Genomic DNA, 25,100 nt, shown 5'->3' with positions numbered 1-25,100 from the left:
CTGGTTAATGACCCTCTCAGACCACTACATTTTTGATGAACCCACTCAGCGCACATTGTACATTGAATGGAGTTCACTCCAACACCCTTCCTGCACACAGCACATGGCCACTTCCCAGTTATTTCAACCTCACCACATGCTTTACCACTTTACCATATTAATGCATACCTTCGTCTTTCCGATATTCACCTTCAGACCTTTTGTCTCCATACATTCCTTCCACTTGTTCATCTTTTCCTTCAGTCCATCCATACTTTCCGCAATCAACACCAGATCATCTGCATACAACAACTCCCACGGTAAACCCTCCTTTACATTCTGAGCCAGCACCTCCATCACAGCTACAAATAGTAGTGGACATAGTACCGACCCCTGATGCACTCCCACCTTCACCTCAAACTCACCACTGTTCCCGTCCTTCGTCCTTCCCGCTGTGCGCGCTCTTTTGTACATTGCCATCACAACTCTGATCAACCATTCCTCCAATTCTAACTTCTTCAATGCCCATGTCAATACTTCGCGTGGAACGCTATCGAATGCTTTCTCCAGATCAACAAGCGTTACGCCTAGGTCCCCCGTCGGGGAAGTGATGCGAGTTGACAAAGTGGAACACGCAGAAAACATGCTATGATATGATATTTCGCTCACAAGGGTCAGACAAACATGGCCGCGGCCATCTTGGATTTTGACGTGGCGACCCAATTTTCAATAGCGTTCTTCCTTATGCCTAGATACACCCACACACCAGAAGGTACTTCGCTTATTTTTCAAGATATTTCGCTCACAAGGTTCAGACATATATATATGGTGGCGGCCGTCCTGGATTTTGACGTGGCGACCCATTTTACAATAGCGGTCTTCCTTATGCTGAGATACACCCACACACCAGATTAGAAGTTGGTACTTCGCTTATTTTTCAAGATATTCATCTCACAAGGTTCAGACATACACAGCGGTGGCCATCTTGGATTTTGACGTGGCGACCCAATTTTCAATAGCGTTCTTCCTTATGCCTAGATACACCCACACACCAGATTAGAAGTTGGTACTAAGCTTATTTTTCAAGATATGCAGGTTACAAGGTTCAGACATACATGGCATCAGACATACATGGCGGCAGCCATCTTGGATTTTGACGTGGCGACCCAATTTTAAACAGCGTTCTTGCTTGTGCCTAGATACACCCACACACCAGATTAGAAGTTGGTACTTTGCTTATTTTTCGAGATATTTCGCTCACAAGGTTCATACATATATATGGTGACAGCCATCTTGGATTTTGACGTGGCGACCCAATTTTCAATAGCGTTCTTCCTTATGCCGAGATACACGAACACACCAAATTAGAAGTTGGTACTTTGCTTATTTTTCGAGATATTTCGCTCACAAGTTTCAGACATATATATGGTGGCGGCCATCTTGGATTTTTACGTGGCGACCCAATTTTCAATAGTGTTCGTCCTTATGCCGAGATACATCCACACACCAAATTAGAAGTTGGTACTTCGCTTATTTTTCAAGATATTCATCTCACAAGGTTCAGACATACATGGCATCAGACATACATGGCGGCGGCCATCTTGGATTTTGACATGGGTTGCACCCACACACCAAATTCGAATGCGGTCCTTCGCTTACGCACGCATGCACGCCCGCACGCACGCCGCACGGAGGGGAAAGCCATAGTCCCCCTTTCGCTCCGCTGAGTGACGGGGGACAACAAACCCAAGAAACAACTTCTTCCTCTTCTCCATGTACTTCTCCTGCAACTGCCTCACAATAAAGAGCGCGTCTGTCATTCCTCTTCCTGGCATAAATCCAAACTGCATTTCGTCGATCTTCACCTTCTTCCTTATCCTCCTGTCCAACACCGTTTCCAATACCTTCATTCCATGCTCCAATAACTTTATTGCTCGGTACGAGCCACACTCCAGAGGGTCACCTTTCCCCTTGTATAGAGGGACGAGGGTACTCAATTCCCAATCCACTGGAATGCGACCTTCTTTCACCACCAGATTACAGATCTCTGCCATTCTCTTCACACCCCAACTTCCTGCTGCCTTCAACATATCTCCCACAACTCCCGTCGGCCCTCCCGCTTTTCTACTCTTCATTGCTTTTATCGCTTCCTCAACTTCCTACTCAGTTATCTTCTCTGCCGGTCCTAAAACTGGGTTACTCTCTATGTTGCCATCCCATTCATTCTCTGTATTCAACAGCATTTCCATATATCTTTTCCATCTTCCTTTAATTCCATCTGGGTCCACAACGATTTGTCCCACTTCATCCTTCAAGCAACTCACCCCCATCACATCACACCTCTCTTTCGCTATCTGCTTTGCAATCCTGAATACCGCTCTCTGACCCTCTCGCGAATCCAAGCGTTCTCCTAACATTTTCCTACATGCCTCCTCCGCCTTTGCTACCTCTTTCTTTGCAGCCTTCTTGGCTGCCTTATAACTTTCATGCTCTGCTTTTTATGGTCCCGTACCCTTCGCCTTCTGCCACTCCTTGAACTTCTTCCTCTTCTCATCAATCATCTTTCCAACTTCATCATCCCACCACCATGTTTCCGAGTGCCTCGGTGGTCCTTTGGTCCATCCACATACCTCACCAACGGCTCCCAACAGACTATCTTTCATTGACATCCAACCACGTTCAAGCTCAACCACATCATCCTCTACCCTACTCAGCCTCTCTTTCAATGCCTCCCTTACTGTCACCTCTTTCAACCTCCACATCCACACCTTCATTCTCGGTTGGTACTTCACCCGCCGAGCTCTCCTCGCACCTTTCACCCTTATGTCGCAGACAACCAAGTGGTTCTGTGAAACAGCCTCCTCCCCCGGGATCACCTTTGTGTCCCAGAGGTGCCCCCTATCTCGCCTATGCACCATCAGGTAAGTCTACGGTTGTCGTCGCCCACCTGATGTGTATGTAACAAGCTTATTATCCCCTTTCTGGAACTGAGTATTACAAATCAACAAATCAGCTCCATCAGCAAACTCCAAAATCCTTTCACCTTCTCCATTTCTCACACCATATCCGTAACCCCCATGAACTCCCTCAAAACCGTCCATACTCCTTCCCACATGTCCATTTAGGTCTCCTCCTACCACAACAACTTCCTCATCTTTCACGTTTTCCATCAGCTTCTCTATCGCACACCAGAACTTGTCCTTTTCTTCATCGCTCCGACCAACCTGCGGAGCATATCCCGAGATGACGTTCACCAAGAGCTTTCCAATCATCATTTTCACCATCATCAACCTATCACTCACTCTAGTCACACTCACCACACTGTCTACAAACTCCTCAGAAAACAGGACACCAACACCATTCACGCCCTCCGGGCACCCTTGCCACACAAACTTGTATTTCTGTCCCTGCCTACCCTTCACCATTCTCACACCACTTCCCTTCCATCTCGTCTCTTGCACACAACATATGTCCACTCTTCTTCTGATCAATACTTCCACCACTTCTCCTGATCTCCCTGTCATTGTCCCTACATTCCATGTCCCAAACCTCAGAAACCGATCTCCACTTCGGGCTGTACCCTGCCCATATGTAGTTGTAATTGTCATGGTTCTCTTTTTGAGGCAATGTTTTCATGGCCGGATGCCCTTCCTGACGCCAACCCTCTTAGTCGCCTCTTACGACACGCAGGGATACGGTGTACCTATTCTAAGCAGGGTACACATCGTGCACACCTTGACCTAAAATAATATAAAGAAAAATACGAGTAAACCACGCGTACTTTTAACATGTCACAGCACCAGGTTGAGCCGCAGACTGATAAGCTGCATTTGTCCAATCAGTGGTTACTTTTAATGCACTGGCATGGAAGCAGCATGTGATGCAAAGCTAGGCAGGAAAGGTCCATGTTTACGACAGGGCAGCAAATATTGGTCTGGAGATAAAAAGTTTCAACAGAAAACAAAATTCCAAGAAAAACACACTTCAGAGTTCTCAAACTATTAGTTTCATTCTATTATTATTAACTCAAACTTTATTATTAATAATTATATAATTTATTTATTATATTATTAATATTATTATTATTAACTCAAATGAACTATTATTAACTCAAACTATTAGTTTCCAAACAAAAGGTAAAAACAGCTCACAGTAGGTGCGATGTTCAGCAAGCGGCTGTAAACAGCTGGCCGCGGGTTTTATGGAGAGCACTGCCAGAGGATGCGTCTTCCTTTTAACCCATAAAGCACGTCGGGCCACGATCGTGACCGACACATGCAAGGAAGTTAGTTTAAACAGACATCGACCCAAAGAACGAATCATGACCTTTCTTACAATGTATAATACCCGCGTAACTTATGAATGCTTGCTTCTAATTGGTGGAGAAAAGCCAGTGACAAAAAAGCATTTCTGGCCTGCTGACCTGGAAATCCAGCACTTTATTAGTTAACTGACAGTCTCACTCAATTTTTTTAATCTATATATAAATAATACACTTGCTCGTTTGTCCATCCGTCCGTGTGTAGAACAGCACTGCTTGCACCTCGTCACAAGAATAAAATAGCAATCGTTGTTGTTGTTCGCACAGTTACAGACAAGCACTCACTGTGAAAAAACATCTCCATGTGACTGGTGCCCACCATCCTTGATACCCTCCTCGCCATGTCGATCATATATTTTTCGTTTTTCTTCATTTGATAGGACCTGCACATATGATGCAAACACATATATAAGCCTCTCAACATCACACATCTGGATAAAAGCCCGTTATGGTCTTATTATTTTACAGCCACACTTATTCCCACATTCTAGTGGGGTTGGCCGGGGGTCTTGTTTGGCCTACGTCTCTTTGGCCTACGTTTGGCCTAAAAACCAAACAATTTTGTTTGGCCTACGTCTCTCACAAACTAGCTGGCCAGGTCTGACGTTCGACTAAGTAGTTAGGGCAGGAATTTGTAATTTGTTCCAGGATGCCAGTGATAACTTGCATACTCTTCGCAAAAGATAGCGTGAGATTATTAATGTCGGCGAGCTAATGCTGGCAGAAGGGACGCCCGATTTAACGTCCATCAGAGGAACAGCATACACATTGATGAATCACCGTGCCTGTGAAACACCAGGATGACAGGTTATAACTGGGTCGAGATACGAACCTAGGCTAGACAGCTTAGAGGTGAGTGTGCGAACATCTAGGCCATCCTGCCAGCCACAAAGCCAGGTGTGATCAAACTGTCATAAAGATGCCTTGAAGAAAAATAAATAAATAAAATGAGTGGCTGCATAAACTTCCTTATGAATACCTGTCATGAATGCATTATTAAACTAGAACGGCACTCAGTAGAGAGCGTACCTCCACCTGGTTGGCCATATCACTCAATGGTGAAGAATCACTTAAAAAATCCTACTAGCTGGATCCGGATCTTCACCAAAATTGAATCGATTCTTCCTTGTCCACACACAACCTGTCCACCAAGTTTCGTCCAAATCCATGCATAACTTTTTGAAATATCCTGCTATGTATCGTTTAGGGCCCCATCTCTCAATGGTGAAGAATCACTTTAAAAAAAAAAATTCTCATATCCGGATCTGGATCTTCACCAAAATTGAATCTAATTGTCCTTGTCAGACACCCAACTGGTCCACCAACTTTTGTCCAAATCCATCCAAAACTTTTTGAGATATCCTGCTATGTATAGTTTTGGCCCCATCCCCAAAGGTGAAGAATCAATGAAAAAAATTCTAGTAACCGGATCCGAATCCGGATCTTCACCAAAGTCAAATCATTTAGTCCTCGTCGCATACGCTACATCTCTGCCAAATTTTGTCCGAATCCGTCCACAATATTTTGAGATATTTTGTTCACAAACGGACAGACAGACAGAGACAAACGGACAGACAGACAGGGGCGAAAACATAACCTCCATCCACCTTTGGTGGCGGAGGTAATAATTGAAAAGTTTCAGGATTGGCTAAGCCTGGTGTTGGCTTAGCGGTTAGGGTGCCGGCTTGGGATCCTAGGGTCCTGGGTTCGTACATAATTTACCGACTTCGGAAGGATGACAGGCCGAGTCAACCCCCCTTACCTGGCGTTAATTCAGCGATCGACCGGGATTTGAAACCAGGATCCCAAGCCGGCACCCTAACCGCTAAGCCAACACCAGGCTTATTTATACATAATTATTCAATTACATAATTGCATAATTATAAAAACAATTAATTAATTAAAATTATAACAATTATATAATGACATAATTATACAATTTTTTTATAATTATTCTGGACGTAAAAAAAAATCATACCACGTATTAATTAATTAATAAAGCTGAATTAACGATTTTCTTTCCCCGAAATACAACAAATATATAATTCGACGCGAGTGACGTAGCCATGACGTCACGCGACAACCGGCCAATAGCAAATGGACACAACGGCGGCACGACGCGTCTCTCATCGGCGCGACGAGTTTGTCGAGATTTCCTTAATCAATGGGAAGTTTGTAATGTTCGTTATCGATTCGCGTTCGAAAAAGCTTGTTCTAGCGCGGACAAAGGATCACGTTACTTACTGAGGTGAATATTACATTTAAACAACGGGAAGACGTACACTACCGGTGTAGCGAGCACGGAGGCTTCGTAATAGTCAGACAAATGACGGGGATCACCTCGTACGCTGCTCCAAGGTCCTGGAACTTCTCGGCAGCTTGCGGATCGTCGGGATTCTTGTCCGGATGGAGTTGCATCGCCAGCTTCCTGTACGCCTTCTTGATATCCTTGGTGGCCGCGGAACGGGACACGCCGAGTATCTTGTAGAAGTCCCGCCTGTTGCCCATGCATATAGATTACAGATTACACACCAGGTTAACTCTCGGAACGCCATTCGGAGATAAACACTGAGGTAACCAGTAACCTACCCCGCCAGCACGACCGCCACGAGGAACAACGTGCAAGCGCCGACAATCACGCGGCACTTCATGGTCACCGAGGCTGGCGAGTTGCTTCACCGCTCCACTTCGTGCTCCTTCCTGTGTCGCGAGAGATTGGCTCGAAAGTCGAAGAGCCGCGGCTGCCAAGCCGGTCGGTCAGACGTCGACGCCGGGTCGAGGGAGGTGCGTAAATGTTGACGTCATGTGACGTCACACGCATCTGAGGTGAAATTGGTTTGGAAAATTATTCCGACCTTGTTTTGTTTTTTTGTTTGTTGTTTTTAATAACCTGTTGATGGAATATTTTCTCATTGGTATTAACTATTATTAAAGTCCTTATTCGTTTTCTGCGATAATGCCAGCAAGACGTTATGGAAACACAATTGGTGACAGGAAGAGAAAATAATCCCAATCGAAACTGCAATCACCGTAGCTATGTGTCAATCGGAACGAGAGTGGTGTATATTGAAAAGGAAAATTGGAATAAACCTTCATTAAGTAACTCCAGCGGATGGAATAAACCTGTCAGGTTAAGTGGCATATCTAGATCGGGGAAATAAAATTCAGCAACACCATTTCCGCTTCCGGTAGTGATGCCGTCACATTTTGTTGCGACCAGCGCTCCGTGAATGGTGTTAGCTCGGGTAAGGAATTTGAATTAAACATTTAAGTGATTCGCTCCTTAATCATTAACTGTTAGCAATAACTAAGTGGTTTTCTGATAAATGAGCGATCGAGATTGGCCCAGACGTTCTAAAAGCCACATGTCAAATTGTTCTCCCTCCCTCAGAGCCATGGCACTCCCAGCTGTGGACGAGTCCGATGAGCTGCGCCGTCTTGAGTACCTTTCCCTTGTCTCCAAAGTGTGTACTGAGTTGGACAACCATCTGGGAATAAACGACAAAGATCTAGGTAAGATTCCACAGGGCTGGCTCTGGATGGTCAAGAGGTAAGCACACTCACCTTCCAGTGCTGTCTAGCCTGGGTTCGAATCCCAACCCACCTATAAACCGTCACCCAGGTGCTCCACAGATAGGGCGATTCATCAACGTGGGCTTTTCCAGTCCATTGTGATCATAAATGCCAATTGAACATTGGTTGAGCTATATGGTCGTTGGCTCGGAGGATGTCGACATCACTTTTGTGATATATAGGAGTTTTCTTCCTCAAAAATAAAGGTTGTCAGTGGAGGTAATCATGTCAAAGATACCTGGGAAGAGGAAGCTTAAATCCAGAACCATTTCTCACCTCCACTCATTTATTCGTCTCTTTTCCCACCCGTGGAACCACCTTTTACACTCTTCAATCTCACTCATCCCTCCGGGTCTTCAAGACAGCTTTTCACCACCATCTCAGGTTATTCCCCATCCAAAACCACGATCTTTTCTACACCCGTTAACACTCCCAAAATTTTTGGTTATGATTCCATCTTGTCCACCCCTTGCGGTCTCCCCTACCACACTCCATCGTTACCTGCATCCGTTGCTTGTCCGTCTCCGTCTACATTGTCCCTCAACCCTGCTATTGGCGTTTCCCCTTTCTCCTCCTGTTCCCTGTGTTATGATGTATCCTGATCAGTTCTGTGTCCTACTCTTCTTCCACACGTCCCAACCAGGTATTTTTAAAAACATTGAAAAAACAAAACTTGAAAAAAACAAACTCGGAACATGAATTGGAAAATGAACCTGTTGTTTAGCAGTACTTTGTCTCTAAATTTGTCCCGATTGCACATGTGCCGAGGAGTGAGATTTTTTTTTTTTTTTACGCCGTAGCCCGTAAGGCATAGCCATATAGAACAGTGTTTGGCTGTCCATATGTATGTATGTATGTATGTGTGTATGTATGTGCCTCCTAAATGTATACCATTCAGAGCTGAGGATCTGCTCACATGACAGATGTGATTAAGTTTGTGATGTCATTGTGGCGTACGACGGCTGACTCCACACACCGCCATTTTGAATCCAATGTCATTCAGGCCGTTCACATCGTCGAACCTGTCAAATATCACAATCACCATGCTCTCCCTTCACGTTTTCCATTCAGTGTGAAACACAAACAAACCGATTGTTAAAATGATCATAAAATATCAAAAGCATCGAGGCATTACGTGTTTTCCAATGACACAGTACATATAGGCCTTAGGCTTCATGCCTTCATCAGTTCATGGCTCACCTTCAGGCCGCTTCAGACAAATTAGCCCAGGTTTCTTAATACAGTAGAAACGTTATCATAATAATAATAACATTAATAATAATAGTATATAGTAAATATAATCGTAACTGCAATCCCTTTGTCGTGACTGCAAAGTTTCTGGATTGAAGCAGTGTATGGTTGGTTCATTGTTGACTCGAAACATATAGAATAATCCAGTGTCTCAATGCAATCTCTTCACTTCCATGGTGACAGACAACTTAAAGATTTACAGTTCTTCAAAAAAATTGAATACAAACATTATTGCTAACGAGTATCCCACCCAGGTTATACTATCCTCTTCAACACCTCTCAACCCTCCCAAATATGACCTGCGACAAATGTCTATTTTGGTTTGAGAATTTGTCTATTTGTCCCAGGTCATCCTATACCACACCCAGGTCATACTATCCTTTTAGCTCTTACACGAGCCTCGACTCTGTATCCCAACAAAAAAAAACAAGTATAAAACAAGCCCGGCTACGCCGCAGTTAGACTTTGTCTGGTTTTACTCTATCTGTTGAATTGACAATCTTTCCAAACAGTAAACTTATTGTTTTTAAGGATGTGATAAAGGAAAAACAACAAGCATGAAGAACTAATGTATGCGTTAGATAAGGCAATGTTATAGAAACTGCATCAACGACCATAAACTTCTGGAATTTTTTGTTCTGCAACCTTTAATTGTACACCACTCCTTTCCTATTCCATTTCCAGGCACTGCATGACATCATCGCCGGGCACCGAAGGGGGCCCGGTGATGCCGCGTGCTGAATGGAGGGAGTACTCAGTTTTCACTCCATTTGCTTTCTTTCTTGTTTTCTTTCTTGTTGTACACCGCTCCTTTCCTCTGCCATCTCCAGGTGCTGCATGACGTCATTGTCGGTGCCCGGCAATGACGTGCGCTGAAAGGAAGTACTCAGTTTTCACTCTGGTTACCTCTGCCACCAAAGGTGGATGGAGGTTATGTTTTCACCCCTGTTTGTCCATTTGTCTGTCTGTTTGTGAACAAAATATCTCAAAAAGTTTTGGACGGAATCGGACGAAATTGGGCAGAGATGTAGCATATGTGACAAGGACGAAATGATTCGATTTTCGTGAATATCCGCTTCCAGATCCAGCTTGTATAATTTTTTAACTGATTCTTCCCCATTGAATGATATATGGCCAACTAGGCGAAGGTATGCTCTCTATTGAGTGCCGTTCTAGTTACCCTTGCTTGAGGAGAGGGTACTGCATTTGAATCCGTTTGTTTGTTACTTGGCAAAAAAAAACAATTTTTTGCAAGTATGTTGATCACTCCGGTTTGTGTGTTTGTTTGTTTGTGTGTGTTCGTCTGTCCGCTCACTTATACTTCCCTACAGGTCCCAATTTGAAACCGACCTCCAAGAAACTTCACCAAATGGTAGCGTTCGTGGTCCGAAAAAATCCCATATATTTTTGAGGTCAAAAAGTCAACATAGGCCAAAGGTCAACCACTTTTTTGAATCTCTAAAATCCTCAATTTTCATCCGATTGACTTGAAATTTCAATAGGATTTACACATCAGCTAACTGAATTCAACCACCTACTATTTTTGTGATCAGCATAGGCCAAAATGTCAACATAGGCCAAAGGTCAACCACTTTTTTTAATTTATAAAATCCTCAATTTTCATCCGATTGACTGGAAATTTGAATGGGATTTACATATCAGCTAACTGAATTCAACCACCAACTATTTTTGAGATCAGCATAGGCCAAAGGTCAACCACTTTTTTCGAATTTCTAAAATCCTCCATTTTCATTCAATCGACTTGAAATTTGAAAATGATTTACACATCAGCTAACTGAATTCAACCACCAACTATTTTGAGATCAGCATAGGCCAAAAGGTCAACATAGGCCAAAGGTCAACAACAATTTCAGATTTCTAAAATCCTCAATTTTCATCCGATTGACTTGGAATTTGAATGTGATTTTCATATCGGCTAACTGAATTCAACCCCCAACAATTTTTGAGATCAGCATAGGCCAAAAGGTCAACATAGGCCAAAGATCAACAACAATTTCAAATTTCTAAAATCCTTAATTTTAATCCAATTCACTTGAAATTTGAATGGGATTTACCTATCAGCTAATTTAATTCAACCACCAACTATTTTGAGATCAGGGTAGGCAAAAAGGTCACATAAGTAAAAAGGTCAACAACAATTTCAAATTTTTAAATCCTCAATTTTCATCCGATTCACTTGAAATTTGAAAGCGATTTACATATCAGCAAACTGAATTCAACCACACCAACTATTTTTGAGATCAACATAGGCCAATAGGTCAATATAGGCCAAAGGTCAACTTTCAAATTTCTAAAATCCTCAATTTTCATCCGATTCACTTGAAATTTGAATGGGATTTACATATCAGCTAACGGAATTCAACCACCTTCTATTTTTGAGATCAGCACAGGCAAAAAGGTCAACATAGACCAAAGGTCAACAACTATTTAAAGTTTCTAAAATCCTCAATTTTCATCCGATTGACTTGGAATTTGAATGTGATTTTCATATCGGCTAACTGAATTCAACCAGCAACTATTTTTGAGATAAACATGGGCCAAAAGGTCAACATTGGCCAAAGGTCAACCACTTTTTTCGAATTTCTAAAATCCTCAATTTTCATCCAATTGGCTTGAAATGTGAAAAGGATTTTCATATCACCTTACTGAAACCAACCACCAACTATTTTTGAGGTCAACATCGGCCAAAAGGTCAACATAAGCCGAATTTCTAAAATTGTCAATTTTCATCTGATTAACTTAAACTTTGAAGACGATTTCCATATCAGGTCACTCAATTCTACCACAAATTATTTTTGAGATCAAAAGGATGCTCTACTGAGTCCCATTCTACTTTGCTCTGTTTCGCCAAGTGTCGCTCTAAGTGATTTTTCATCTGTTTGTCCACACAGAATAAATATGATTTTCTCTGCAACCGTTGGTCCGATTGACACCAAATTTTCACCATAGGTGCATCTCCACCTGTATAATTTTTTAATGAGAATTATGACGTCATAGGTCACGTGGTTCGGCCGCCATCTTGGAAAAAGATGGCGGATATGTGATTGGGCACCAATCACTATAGGATATGTTATTTATTTATTTGGTATGGGAGCGGTGTACTTTGAATGTATCTTTACTTGTCTTTATTTTATTTAAATTGAATTATATACTTGAACACAGCAGAACTCAAATCACCTTATTGTGACTTCCAAGAACGTCCAATTTTGCAGTACCTGAACGTGTTAAATAAGGTGGTGTACAAGAGTGGTGTATAAGACTGCTTCAAAAGTGCTAAACTTCCGGGATTTATTTTTAAAACAACCTTTTAATATCATTATTCTATTTGAAGAAAGTATGTACTAGTACCTGAACACTGCATGGGGTCATGTGTTCTACGACCTCTCGTGTTTCATACTGTGATGGCATGCCATTTCCCAATGTCTATTTATCTTCTTTTTTTTTTTGTTCTTTTTCTTTTAGCTGAATTTGTGATTCACTTGGCGGACAACAATTCTACTTTTGAGAAGTTCAAAACAGCGCTGGGAAAAAATGGAGCCGAATTTTCCGTGAGTCATACCCTACTAGATTTTCATTTACACTGATTTTCATTGAAATGTTTGAAGCATTTAAAATGTTTTTAAATCCCTGGTGTTTAGTAGTTGGCAGGTTTTAAATTATTATTTTTGGAACCACACCATAGCTTGGCAACATTTATTGACATAAATCTCAGTTGTATTTTTTAAGCACACGCATTTGACTTGACATCTACTTTGCATCAACTTGAATTGTCAACATTTATTTGAACTCAAAATATTAATGCCATTGATGTATATCTACAGGATCCCCTTGTCAATAATCTTCTGCGGCTCATCCACACCATGCGCCCTCCTGCGAAACAATCACTCAACCAGAAAGGTGTGTTTTTACTTCTGTTACTTAGTCCTTTAATGAAAAATCATTTTTTGTCAAGGTTTTTTTTTGTGGCACCATGATTGACTCCATACAGCTGATTGGGCCTACGGCACATGATTTCATCATTTTGATGTTTGTTTCTCGGCTGTTTTGTATTACGCGCTGAGCTATTGGAGCCACATATGTTTAAATGTTGTTTTTTGTAATTATCTATTTCTCTTCTGTCTCCTTTCCATGCATCATCATTTTCGAAAAACAGCCCCCCCCCCCCCCCCCATGACCACCTCACCTTCCCTCCCATCCTCACCCTCAACCACATCATTAGACTATGTTTTACATCAAAATTATCAGTTTTGATGATGCGGACAGACCTACTCTTGAAAATTAAATTTAATAATTTCTTTATTCTCCTCAGTTATACATTATGCAACAACATATTCCTCGTATTTTTTTTTGGTCAGAGGGGATCTAATGAATGATGACACCTTCAATGTGATTATAAATATATGTAAACTTGAATTGAACCTGTCACTTTGCTGGCGGAAGTTAAACAACAAAACATATATGTTACTGTACATTCAATGTGGCTATATGTATATGACAATCAATACTGTATTTGCAACCTTCCATACCAGAAACATTTTGTTTCTGCAATTAACTCCTCTCCCCATCCTCCACCCACTGCACACAATGTATGCAACGAAGACAAATGGATGCCTTACTTCTGTGGATGTTTTACAGCTGAAGAGTCTGAAAAGGGATTTTCAAAGGTTGACAAAATGCGTGTGCTCTACCCTGCCCTCTGCATACCTGACAAACCTCCTTTGGAGCATGTGAGTTGTCCGATTTTCCTCTGTCCCACTACCATTGCTGACGTTCCTTATGATTATTGTAGTACGAGTTAGTAGCCTATCCTCTGACTTTCCCTATTTACTTCCAACAGTTGACTGAGGAAGATGTAAAGGTAGCTGCACATGCCATGGCAGAGCTGGAAGCCCTCATGCCCGAAAACATTGTGAAGAAAACAGATGCTAACTCCAAATCCATGTTTGTTTTCCATTTCACTTGTCAGACTAGTATAGAACCTTTAACGTGTCTTTTATACAGCGGATTTCTTCTTGACTGCTTCGTCCTTTTGACATGCATTGATTGACGAGTTTCCTTTACAATAAAATCCAAAAAGTACATTGAACCAGTTAATGTAACTTTAGTTTTAATGTTCAGGCATTACTTTGTATTGTGCTTTTTGGGGACATCTATATCTGTTAAATTTTACCATGTTGAAGAAAAAAAGGCCTGTAAGGACTGTTTTTGTATGTGTTTTTTAAATAACTTGGATGAATCTCAGATGTTAACTGTCATAATGTTCTTCAATGCAGTAAGCAAGAAAAAGAATCACGGAGGCATGAACGCAGCCACAGCCGAGAAAAGCGACCACAACGTAGGTTCTCACGCTCACGCTCCCGTTCAAGGCATCGCTCCCGTGAGCGGGAAAGCAGACATTCATACTCAAAAGAACGACACCACCGCTCACGCTCTCATGACAGAAGGCGAGATAAGGAATGTGACAGGCGGCACCGCTCACGCTCTCGATCTCAAGAGACGTCTCATCGTCACCGCAAGCACTCGCGCAGTCCAAGTCCTCGGCAGGAACACCATCGCTCGCAAAGCAATGCGCACGAACGCCCTGGATGGCGAGAGCGCCTCGTGGATCGGCCACCACCAGAAGAGCCTGTGATTGGGGATATTTACAGCGGAAAAATTTCCAGTATCATGCAGTTTGGATGCTTTGTTCAGTTAGAGGGTCTGCGGTGAGTGATGATGCTTAATTGGTCTTTGTGAGTTATTGTTTTTTTACTTTAATGGGAAAACAAATGGAGGTTTTATCAAAGCTTGCCAAATAAAGCCAAGTGGCTTGGGTATGTGTTCTTTTGTGGGGCTTGACAGAGGCTGCTGATTTACTGGGCTAATCCATGTTACAGGAAGCGATGGGAGGGTCTTGTGCACATTTCCGAGATCCGCAGAGAAGGTCGTGTTGCTAGTGTGGCTGACATTGTCAGCAAGGGACAGCGAGTTAAGATCAAAGTTCTCTCTTTTACTGGGACAAAGACCAGCCTCAGCATGAAGGTGCTTTTCATTCATTCCTACAGACACTGCATGTATCATGAAAATGAGGCAATGATAAATGTTCATTAAGCCCTCTCCATATAGGATAGTGGGAGGGTTATACCTTTTGTCGGGTTTGTTTCTACAATTAGTGCCCCCAATTTTAATGGTACCGCAGAGGTTCTTCGACCCCTGGTGGTGGTTCATATGATTATGCAGCCTGTGGCTGCTTGGATGCATCATTTTCTTGGGGTGCGGCTGTGCCACTGATGCAATTGCCCCATTACCAGTCAGCTGGTGCTCATTTGCCGACCTCGGAAGGATGACCGGCTGAGTCAACCCACCTGGTGTTAATTCAATAGAACTCAGGACCTTAAGATCTTCAGCTAACACCAGCCTTCTTCGACTCCTAGGAGTACCAAACCACCATTTAGATTTTTGGGTTGTTTTTTCCTTCCTGCTCTCCCAATTTCTGACATTTTCGAGCTGGATCTCAGAGCCGCCTGGGACTTTCTGAATGAAATGTTGCATCAACAATGTGCATAGATAGTATGCGGGGTTGACATCAACATTTTTACCTAGACCTAATTTTTAAGGTCATGCCCCAATTGTAATTCTTTTGACATTCTCACCATAAATCGATTGAGGATTGGCCGATCGGAACAAATTGCTATAAGACTATATAGTCTAGACCCTAGAGTAAGGCACATTTATGCTTAATTTAGATCACACCCTTCCGAGTTAAAGGTCATGGTGAAATTGCGGTATTAAAAAAAAACTCGGTCAAGGTCAATTGGAGGTATGAAAAAATAACGTGTTTTTTGTCATCGCTCAATTTTGCCAATGCGGAATCTCAAATACTGCTCAGCCTTCCAAGACGTCCTTGCATCATAATGGTGTACCTACACTGAAGTTGTGCACCTGATATTTGATTTGTGTCCTTGACCTGCTTTTTTCGGATTGTGACCTATTTAACAAAAAACACCTTTTTGATTATAACTTGAATAATTTTACTCCGAATTTCATGATATTAAGTTTTAAGGATAGATTCCAAATGGGAACAAATTTTCTTAACTTACACTCTATTCCTGAATGTCATACGATATTTTTCACAAATGTCATAGTGGTAAATCTGCACATTACCGAGAGAGCAATTAAAGGAAGAAACAGAAAACAGTAAGGGCAAGGTCATATGGTGATCCGAAAAAATATATGGCCATCAGTGGATTGCGGGCCAAGAGTTAGTCACAGACAATCGGCAAGGGTAATGATTTGATTTTGGTGAAGATCTGAATATGGATTCAGATATGAGAACTATTAATTTTTTTCAGTGATTCTTCACTATTGGGAGATAGGGCCAAAAACGATACATAGCAGGATATCTTAAAAAGTTATGGATGGATTTGGACGAAACTTTGTTGGACAGGATGTGTGTGTGACAAGGAAGAATTGATTCAATTTTGGTGAAGATCCAGATCCGGCTCATAGAATTTTTCAGTGATTCTTTACCATTGAGTGATATGGCCAACCAGGCGGAGGCATGCTCTCTACTGATATGAGTATCTCCATATGAGTGCCGTTCTGGTTTCTCTCTCTTTTTCTCTCAAATCTCCCCCCAAAAATCTCAAACGCTGTCAAGTTTCTACCTTGACGCCACATTGACAAGAAAATCTGCCAAGGATTTTAAAACAATTTTTAATGCGATTATATACACTTCGAAAATTTAACATCCATGTACAGAGTATGAAAGCATTGTTTCTGTCTGGCTGCCTTTATTGATCACCATATTGATGTTTTCACCAGGATGTTGAGCAAGAAACTGGTGAGGACCTCAACCCCACACGGAGGCGGAACGTGCTGCCTGACTTGCCTGCGGACATAGCTGCCCGTAACCCCGATCGACCTTCCCACTTGCCTTTAGTCAGCGCGCCAGAGGTGGAGGATGACATCCTTGCACGCAAACGACTCACTCGCATTTCCGACCCTGAGAAGTGGGAAATTAAGCAGGTGAGAGGGAAGGACTGAAGCGCATTTGAAAAGATTGCTTAGGTTTGTGGAAATTGGAATAATGGACGAGATAATTTTGATGACATGTAGACGAGTTTGTGAATCCAAGAGAACGTCACGCCATTGACTTTATTGTACCAGTCACATCTAATTTTCATCACATGACATTCGAACTACAGGTTGCCTGAACTTTTCTCTACCAGGAAAGTATTAGGAAACATCTGGTTAAACAATGCAAAGGTCATGTGTGTGTGACAGAAGGGCAATGCAGATTGACTGACTCCTGAAAATATCATAATGTCTCCTGTCTTTCCATTTATGGAAATAGTTCAGCAATATATATATATACAATGTCTAAGCAATATACATATATTATAAAGAAAGACTAAGTTCAATATGGCCTTTTAATATAACACTTGGTACAACCGGAATGGACTGGCAGGATAGCTTAGAGGTATGCACATGCGCCACTGATATGTCTATCCTGGGTTTGAATCCCAATCCAGCTATAAACTGTCTTCCTGGTGTTTCACAGGCAGGTTGATTCATCAATGTGTGTGCCGTCCATCGGATGGACATTCAACTGACGTCCCGTCTACTGGCATTTGTTGTTGGACGTTAAATATCCCACATTGTCCTTTGCAGAGTTTGCAAGTTATTGCAGGCACCATGGACAATTTACACTTCCTGCCCTGACCATGAGTAACAAGTGGTCTGGTCTGCTTGGAGGTTCCTTGACACCAGGTTAAACAGCTTGCTATCTCGGTGTGTGGTTGCTGTCTGAGCAGCAGATTCACTAAGTTTCTTGTTTAAGAGCTATTCAGCAGATGAATGAATGAATAAACTATCCTGTTATATTAATCTAGCAGAAGCCCATGGTAAAGATAGCACTATATAAAAACTAGAATGGCACTTGGTAGAGCACATACAACCAGGCTGCACAGTTTGTTTTGTATGCCACTGTTAGGCCGGATCTGGATTCGGACCTGTACCAAAATAGAATCGGCTTGTTCTTGTCACCGACCAACTTATCCACCAAGTTTAGTCATAACTCGTTCACAACTTTTTGAAATATCATGTTAGATATCGCTTTTCGCCCGATCTCTTAATAGTGAAGAATCACTTAGAAAATTGAATAATTCTCGTATCCGAATTCATATCTTCACCAAAATCGAATCGATTCAGTCTTGTCACACACCCAACTGGTCCACCAAGTTTCGTCCAAATCCGTCCATAACTTTTTGAGATATTATGTTGTATATCGGTGTTGGCCCTATCACTCATTGGTGAATACAATCCCTTTAGAAATCCCCTGATCCTGATTCGAATCTTCACCAAAATTGAATCAATTCTTCCTTGTCACATACAGAACCTCTTCACCAAGTTTCATCTGAATCTGTCTGCAACTTTTTGAGATATTCTGCTATATATAGTTTTTGGCCCTATCTCTCAATGGTGAAGAATCACTTCAAAATTCTCAGAGCCAAATCTGTATCCGGATCTTCACCAAAATCTAACCTTTTCGTCCTTGTCACACACCCAACGTGTCTGCCAAATTTCGTCCAAATCCATCCGCAACTTTTTGAGATATCCAGGGTGGGTGTTTCTTGTTGTTGAAATGTTACTCTTCAAAATATCATGTGATATGATTATTTCAAGACTCTAATTGTTCTCCATGATGTATTTTAAACCTGTTTATACTTCTAACTGGACTTCTTTTCTGTTATTCAGATGATTGCTGCAAATGTTCTTCCTAAAGAAGAATATCCAGATTTTGATGAAGAAACAGGAGTTATGCCAAAAATTGATGATGATGAAGGTTTGATATTTTTACTCGTTGTTCTTCCTGTCAACTTTAGCAGACGGGTCTTCCCAACAACCTCTGAGATGTCTGGATTGTGAAGTTGATGAGCAATTTGCTTGTCTCTCTGCAGATGAGGATGTAGAGATAGAGTTGGTGGAGGAGGAGCCACCCTTCCTACGAGGACATACCCGACAAAGCATGGATCTCAGCCCTGTAAAGATCGTAAAGGTGCGTACCATTTTAGTAATGCACTTACTCAATTTAGCTATTAAAGTAATCTGTGTGTTTTAATGTGTTTTAATAGTTTGCACTACAATGATTATTAAAATTATATTGGTTGATTGATTATTAATTTGCAGTAGGTATGCTGAAGGATCCTGACATGTTGGTGCAGAGGTAGCGCACGTACTTCAAAGCTATATAAAACCACCTTTAGAGGCCATTTTTCCCCGCAAGCGGGGGTTGGCCTTTTTCGGGAACCGTGGTTGTTGTTGTTTTTCGGTCCCCTATTTGAAGCAATGTTTTATGGCCGGATGCCCTTCCTGACGCCAACCCTTTTTGCCGCCTTTAACGACAAACAGGGAATTACCAGTGAACTGGTACTCAATTAGCCGACCTCGGAAGGATGACAGGCTGAGTCAACCCCCCTGGCGTTAATTCAGCGATCGACCGGGATTCGAACCCAGGATCCTTGGATCCTAAGCCGGCACCCTAGCCGCTAGCCCAACACCAGGGATACTGGGGTACTTCAAAGCTATGTAGTCTGGATTTTATTCTCAGCCCGATTCAACTATCGGATTTGTGCTCTGCAAGCAGGATATTGCATCACAAAGTGTGCCGTCCCTCGGATGGATGTTAAGCTGGGTGTTCCATCTGTGAGCACTAGTTCGTGGATTTAAAGATCCTTCGGTGTTTTTAGCGATTAGGCGAGTTATCTCCAGCACTCTGAGCAGATTTCAAATTCCTGCCCTGACTACTGCTGGGAAGGTAATGGCAAACCTCCCAATGTAATCTTTGCCATATGGCTGCGTTGGCAGTAACTGCACCTGCCTTTGGGCAGAGCACCAGACAGAGACGTGTGTAAGAACTGGCAAGGTCACAAGATGCCTTTAAAATAAATAAATAAAAACCTTGTTATTAAACATCTCTAGTATGATTTGCACCTGACTAATTATCCCATCCGCATGCGCAGCTGGAAACAATCGTGTGTGTGCGTGCGCGCGTGTTAACGTTTTTACCATTTGAGCTTTTCTCATCAACTTTTCAACAAATATTCATTATGAGAATATGGAGAAAACAAATTAATGAATACAACTTCTTCTTCTTTTTTTTTTAAACGGTTGTTTCCGTCAAGTTTAGTTCGAGTACAAAGCGGATGCTGACGGACTTTGCATTTTGAGATTCTTTCAAGTTTGTAGCCGTTATTGCATTTGATAAAAAGAATGAAGATATATTTTATAAGTTGATTAATATGAGTTTGTTAACTAACTTCCAAAATCCATCCATTGTAGAATCCAGACGGGTCGCTTTCCCAAGCGGCCATGATGCAGAGTGCGCTAGCAAAGGAGCGGCGGGAGATGAAGCAGGCCCAGCGCGAAGCAGAAATGGATTCTATTCCCACTAACCTCAATATGCATTGGATCGACCCACTGCCAGATGGTAAGTGCTGCTGATAGTGTTTTGTGTCCGCAGAGGCAGTTAGACAACTTCTTGGGGATGCTTAACCTGACTCTTAGACATCCATTTTGGTTGTCAGACTGGATGCTTTATTGTGCAGTGTTTCTGTTATCCTCCCACATTTTAACAACTTATAAGGTTTGTTATATTTAACATATTTATCTAACAAAAACACACACACCCATGTAGGCATTTTTAATGCCCTTCCACAATTTTTTATTGTTTCTTTACAAGATTGAGGCTCATCGAAGATAAAGGTGTTGGAGGGTATGAGCTATGGTTGGACATAATAAGCAAGGGAATGAATGAACAGACAAAAGGAAAGGAAGATGGGAAGAGAGGGGAAGGGTATTAAGTTATGGTCAATAGTGGAAAATGAGATCACAGGTATGCATCTGAGATGGCATGGTATGGTGGTGCACTGCCTGCTTGAAGCGCTGAAGGGAAGAGTGGGATACAGCAGAGTCAGAAGGGGGTTCCAAAGATGGGAGACGCGAAGAAGGAGTTGAGGTGTGTGTAGTCGGCCTCGATTCTGGTTGTTTAACCAGCAGAAGGTTGTTGTGTGCATGGAAGAAGTTTCGGGAACTGAGTGGCGTGCTGATGAGGAGGGGAGTGTCGTTGAAGCTGAAGGGAAAGGTGTATGCTGCATGTGTGAGAAGTGTTATGATTTATGGGAGCGAGACATGGGTAATGAATGTGGAGCAGCAACGAAGGCTGGAAAGGGTGGAAATGCGAATGGTTCGGTGGATGTGCGGAGTATCGTTGAGAGAGAGGAAGACAAATGATGAATTGCGAAAGATGATGGGAATAGAGCCTGTGATGGATGCTGTGAAGAGAAACAGGTTGAGATGGTTTGGTCATGTGTTGAGGAAGGATGAAAGTGACTGGTTGAGAAGAGTGATGGAAATGAATGTCGAAGCAAGTCGAGGATGGGGAAGTCCGAGAAAGATTTGGCTAAAGGTGGTGGAAGAAGAAATGCGGGCAATGGGAACAAGGGGAGATGCAGAAAATAGGGCAAAATGGAGAAGATTGTCATGGGGACCGCAAGGCTAACCCCCGCTCTAGCAGGGAAAATGGCCTTAAAATGCCTGTTGTTGGTGTTGTGTAACCCGAAGAGTTTACCAACCTTGTCAATATATCAGATGATGAGGTCCATAAAATATTCGTTTAAAAGTCAAATGGTGCAACCAGTTAACCAAGCAAAACATTCCCCATCTCCTACCGCCCCCCCTCAGTGGATGGCCGTCAAATCGCTGCAAATATGCGAGGACTTGTCATGATGCCCCAGGACATGCCCGAGTGGAAGAAACATGCCTTTGGTGGAAATAAGGCATCATATGGAAAGAAAACTCAACTCTCCATCCTGGAGCAGCGGCAAACTCTTCCTATTTATCGTCTTAAAGACCAGCTCGTGCAGGTGAGGGTGTAAATGTGTGTCGTTGGTTGTTATCTCCAAATGCCGATTTCAGAAGGTGGAACGGAGTCCTCTTGGAATCTCGAAGTAGCCACCTCCGTTTCACTAAGGGATCATGATTCATAGACCAGTTTGTGAAGTTTTCTTATTCTCAAAGTTTTGCTCCGAGGGCTCTTTAGAGGATCGTCACCAAGCGTCAGAAAGGAAGTGATTGTGAGAAGATCCGATAGAGATGTTCAAGATAATGAAGGGTATAGACAATAAAATGAATTCCAAGACTGAACAATTTAATTTTTTATTCAACATCATATCTGTTGACGTTATTGAGCTGTTTATGCTTCAAACTTTATAGGACATCAAAATCGTTTTCATGTTGATACTCTTCATTGTTTGTCTGTTCATTGCCAAATCAGCAGACTTCAAATATGGAAACAGATAATGTTCATTGGGGTTACCTGTATCGAAGAAGCACATTCCAATGATCTTGTAGCTTAGTTTTCCAAGTTGTGTGCACAGCTTGACAGTGATTAGCTTTAGATTACTGGATCACGTGGGCCACAGGTATTAGAAATCTCATTGCAAGTGACACTATAACTTGGTGTTGATATACCTGAAGGAGAGCATTGTGGGCCATTTCTCCAAAATGCAAGTACACAAACTGGGATGAGATGTGCTGTTCTTGTTTCATGGGGTATTGCGCTGGCTGTCAGAAAAAAAGCTTGTGAAAACAAGTGATGAGGATGAAGATACATTAATCATCTTGTCAACATTGCCAATATCATTACAAGCGAAATGCTGAATAAAACAAACATTTTAAAAGATTATTCAGGGTTGGCAGCCAAGAGGAATTGGTGCTCAACTCACTCCTGGCCTTAGTTTGAATGATGTTACATAATCCAAATATCAAGATTGGTGCCAAATTAATAACCCAAGCTGCATGTCAATATCGCCACGCTTAAAAAACATGGGGATATTGTAATTGGCTCTGTCCGTCCGTCACGTGATCTTCCTAAATGGGTGTGCAGAAATTCACCAAACTTAGTAGTTATGATCACCACGTGGCACAAAGTTGCAAGAGCAGTATCGTTTTTGGCCCTGCCCTCTGGGGCTCTGGGTGGGGTCAAAAACCAAAAATGCAAATATGAGCACATTTGTAAACATTTTCAATGAAACTTTGTTTACACAATCAACATTGGGGGGGGGGGGGGGGGGGGGGACGCATGAAATATGTAACGATTTCTTGGGGGGTTTGACCTCTGGTACATGCCCCAGGTGGTGAGGACTTGGGGTCACAAGAGTCAAAATGGAAAAAGAAATTAATTAAAAATTTGATATACTAGTACACCCGCTCACTACGGGAGCGGCAAGAAGGATCTTTTCTCTTTGGGGTATATAGATTACAGTCAATCTATGGTCGGGTCTTAAGAACATTGGGTGTGTTCATTTACCAAGTTTGTTGTGGAGAGATCTCCAAGTGGTTTAAGCATTCGAGCAAGCATTGCATTCAAAACCGTTAAGGAACGGCTGGCTTGGCAAGTGCAAGCTAGCTGCTTGGTAAATGAGCACACCCCGGTCTTCCTCCCTTTCAGTTTTGTATCAAACAGCAGGAGCCAGTTTCAAAAGTTCGTGACGAAAAATGCCACGGTAGCGGCAGAAAGGGCCATGTTATTTACCCAACATTTGTGGGTCATATAGAGTACAGTAGATCTTCGCTCAGTTCTGTAAGTAAACCTTACTTCACGGATGTCAGGATTCCTCCAAATTTCTTCATTTGGTGTTATAAAGAGCATTAGCGACTGTATAAATAGCTAAGCATACGTGTTTGTGGTTTATATTGTTTTTACTTCCTGTAGAAAGCCGTTGCTCCCACGGAAACGCCATTATAACGATAAGCTATTTATACACATTATTAATGCAGGGAAAACGCTTTGCGGAAGTGGGACATTATTAGTATTAATATTGTTTTGTAATAACATTAACAATATGCGATTATCATTAATTGTGTTATTAAAAGCGTCTCTGGAAAAATGCCTCGGAAAATCTTCTTCTTTGGAAAAACGCCACGATAAAGCTAATTTAACATTGATATACACCTCGACATGCAACCTCATTAATGGCAATGGCGGGGAAAACCCGCTCGGGGGAGAAAACCCCCCATTGGGGAGGGGGGCAAATGAATGCGCTACAACCTTCATTATGTAACCCTTTGTCATCCTGTCAAGTTTGGTTGAGATTGGATAAGTAACGACGGAATGTATTGGAGTCAAAAATTCATCAGACAGACACAAAATGGTGTATTTTAGTATGATGTGGGTCATTCCTGGTGGAATTTTTTGTCGTCTTTCAACTTGGCTTTATGTGGGAAGTGAGGGGATTTGCCATGGCAGGCCATGAACTTCACCTTTGCTCTAGTTACCCTCGCCTGAGGAGAGAGTATTGCATTTGAGTCTGTTTGTTTGTCTTCTGTTTGTTTGTCCGCACAGAATAAATATGATTTTCTCTGCAACCGTTGGTCCGATTGACAGGAAAGTTTCACCATAGGTGCATTTCCACCTGTATAATTTTTTAATGATAATTATGACGTCATAGGTCACGTGGTTCGGCTGCCATCTTGGAAAAACCTAAAACATTTGCAACTCTATATTTCTGAAAGCGCTGCATAGAAAAAAATTGAGACATGGCTCATTGTAAAGAACTCTCCATGGGGCATAAGATATGTTAATGATGTCATAGGTGCCTCCATTATGACGTCATAATTCATCAAGTACAAAACTTCATCCGATCAAGATGAAATTTCTTGAGCGTCATGTAGGCATAAATTGGTGAAAATTTTTTTTAAATGATGATGTCATCGGTCACGTGGTTCGGCTGCCATCATCGAAAAACCGAAAACATTTGCACCTCTATATCTCGGAAAGCGCTGCATAGAAAAAAATTGAGAAATGGCTCATTGTAAAGAACTCTCCATATGGAATAACATCTGTTAATGATGATGTCATAGGTGCCTTTATTATGACGTCATAATTTGACAAGTACAAAACTTCATCCGATCA

General features: G+C 42.1%; 2 protein-coding genes across 6 annotated transcripts in view; one reads left to right on the top strand and one right to left on the bottom strand.

Annotated features, from left to right (window-relative positions):
• Positions 1–7,030, bottom strand: part of DNAJB11 (DnaJ heat shock protein family (Hsp40) member B11) — a 66,895-nt gene extending 59,865 nt beyond the window's left edge. The window contains exons 1-3 of the mRNA XM_068123519.2: positions 6,890–7,030; positions 6,641–6,797; positions 4,586–4,683 (exon numbers count right to left, since the gene is read on the bottom strand). Of these exons, the coding sequence (XP_067979620.1) occupies positions 4,586–4,683; positions 6,641–6,797; positions 6,890–6,951 (317 nt within the window). The 5' untranslated portion in view covers positions 6,952–7,030. The remainder of the gene's footprint in view (positions 1–4,585; positions 4,684–6,640; positions 6,798–6,889) is intronic.
• DHX8 (DEAH-box helicase 8) overlaps positions 6,963–25,100 on the top strand; it is a 41,829-nt gene continuing 23,691 nt past the window's right edge. Inside the window, exons 1-13 of one of the 5 annotated variants that reach the window (XM_068123504.2) lie at positions 6,963–7,084; positions 7,692–7,813; positions 12,608–12,693; positions 12,967–13,042; positions 13,781–13,872; positions 13,983–14,086; positions 14,419–14,850; positions 15,022–15,166; positions 16,949–17,152; positions 18,884–18,971; positions 19,087–19,184; positions 20,468–20,615; positions 21,869–22,050. In XM_068123504.2, the coding sequence (XP_067979605.2) occupies positions 7,696–7,813; positions 12,608–12,693; positions 12,967–13,042; positions 13,781–13,872; positions 13,983–14,086; positions 14,419–14,850; positions 15,022–15,166; positions 16,949–17,152; positions 18,884–18,971; positions 19,087–19,184; positions 20,468–20,615; positions 21,869–22,050 (1,773 nt within the window). In that variant the 5' untranslated portion in view covers positions 6,963–7,084; positions 7,692–7,695. Of the gene's footprint in view, positions 7,127–7,475; positions 7,546–7,691; positions 7,814–12,607; positions 12,694–12,966; positions 13,043–13,780; positions 13,873–13,982; positions 14,087–14,418; positions 14,851–15,021; positions 15,167–16,948; positions 17,153–18,883; positions 18,972–19,086; positions 19,185–20,467; positions 20,616–21,868; positions 22,051–25,100 lie in introns of those variants that run through there. The other 4 variants (XM_068123505.2, XM_068123503.2, XM_078782492.1 and 1 more) reach the window with 4 other exon arrangements.

This window comes from Myxine glutinosa, chromosome 7, assembly GCF_964187855.1.
Source record: "Myxine glutinosa chromosome 7, kmMyxGlut1.1, whole genome shotgun sequence".
NCBI classification, from domain to species: domain Eukaryota; kingdom Metazoa; phylum Chordata; class Myxini; order Myxiniformes; family Myxinidae; genus Myxine; species Myxine glutinosa.
This window is presented reverse-complemented; position numbering and strand designations above follow the sequence as displayed.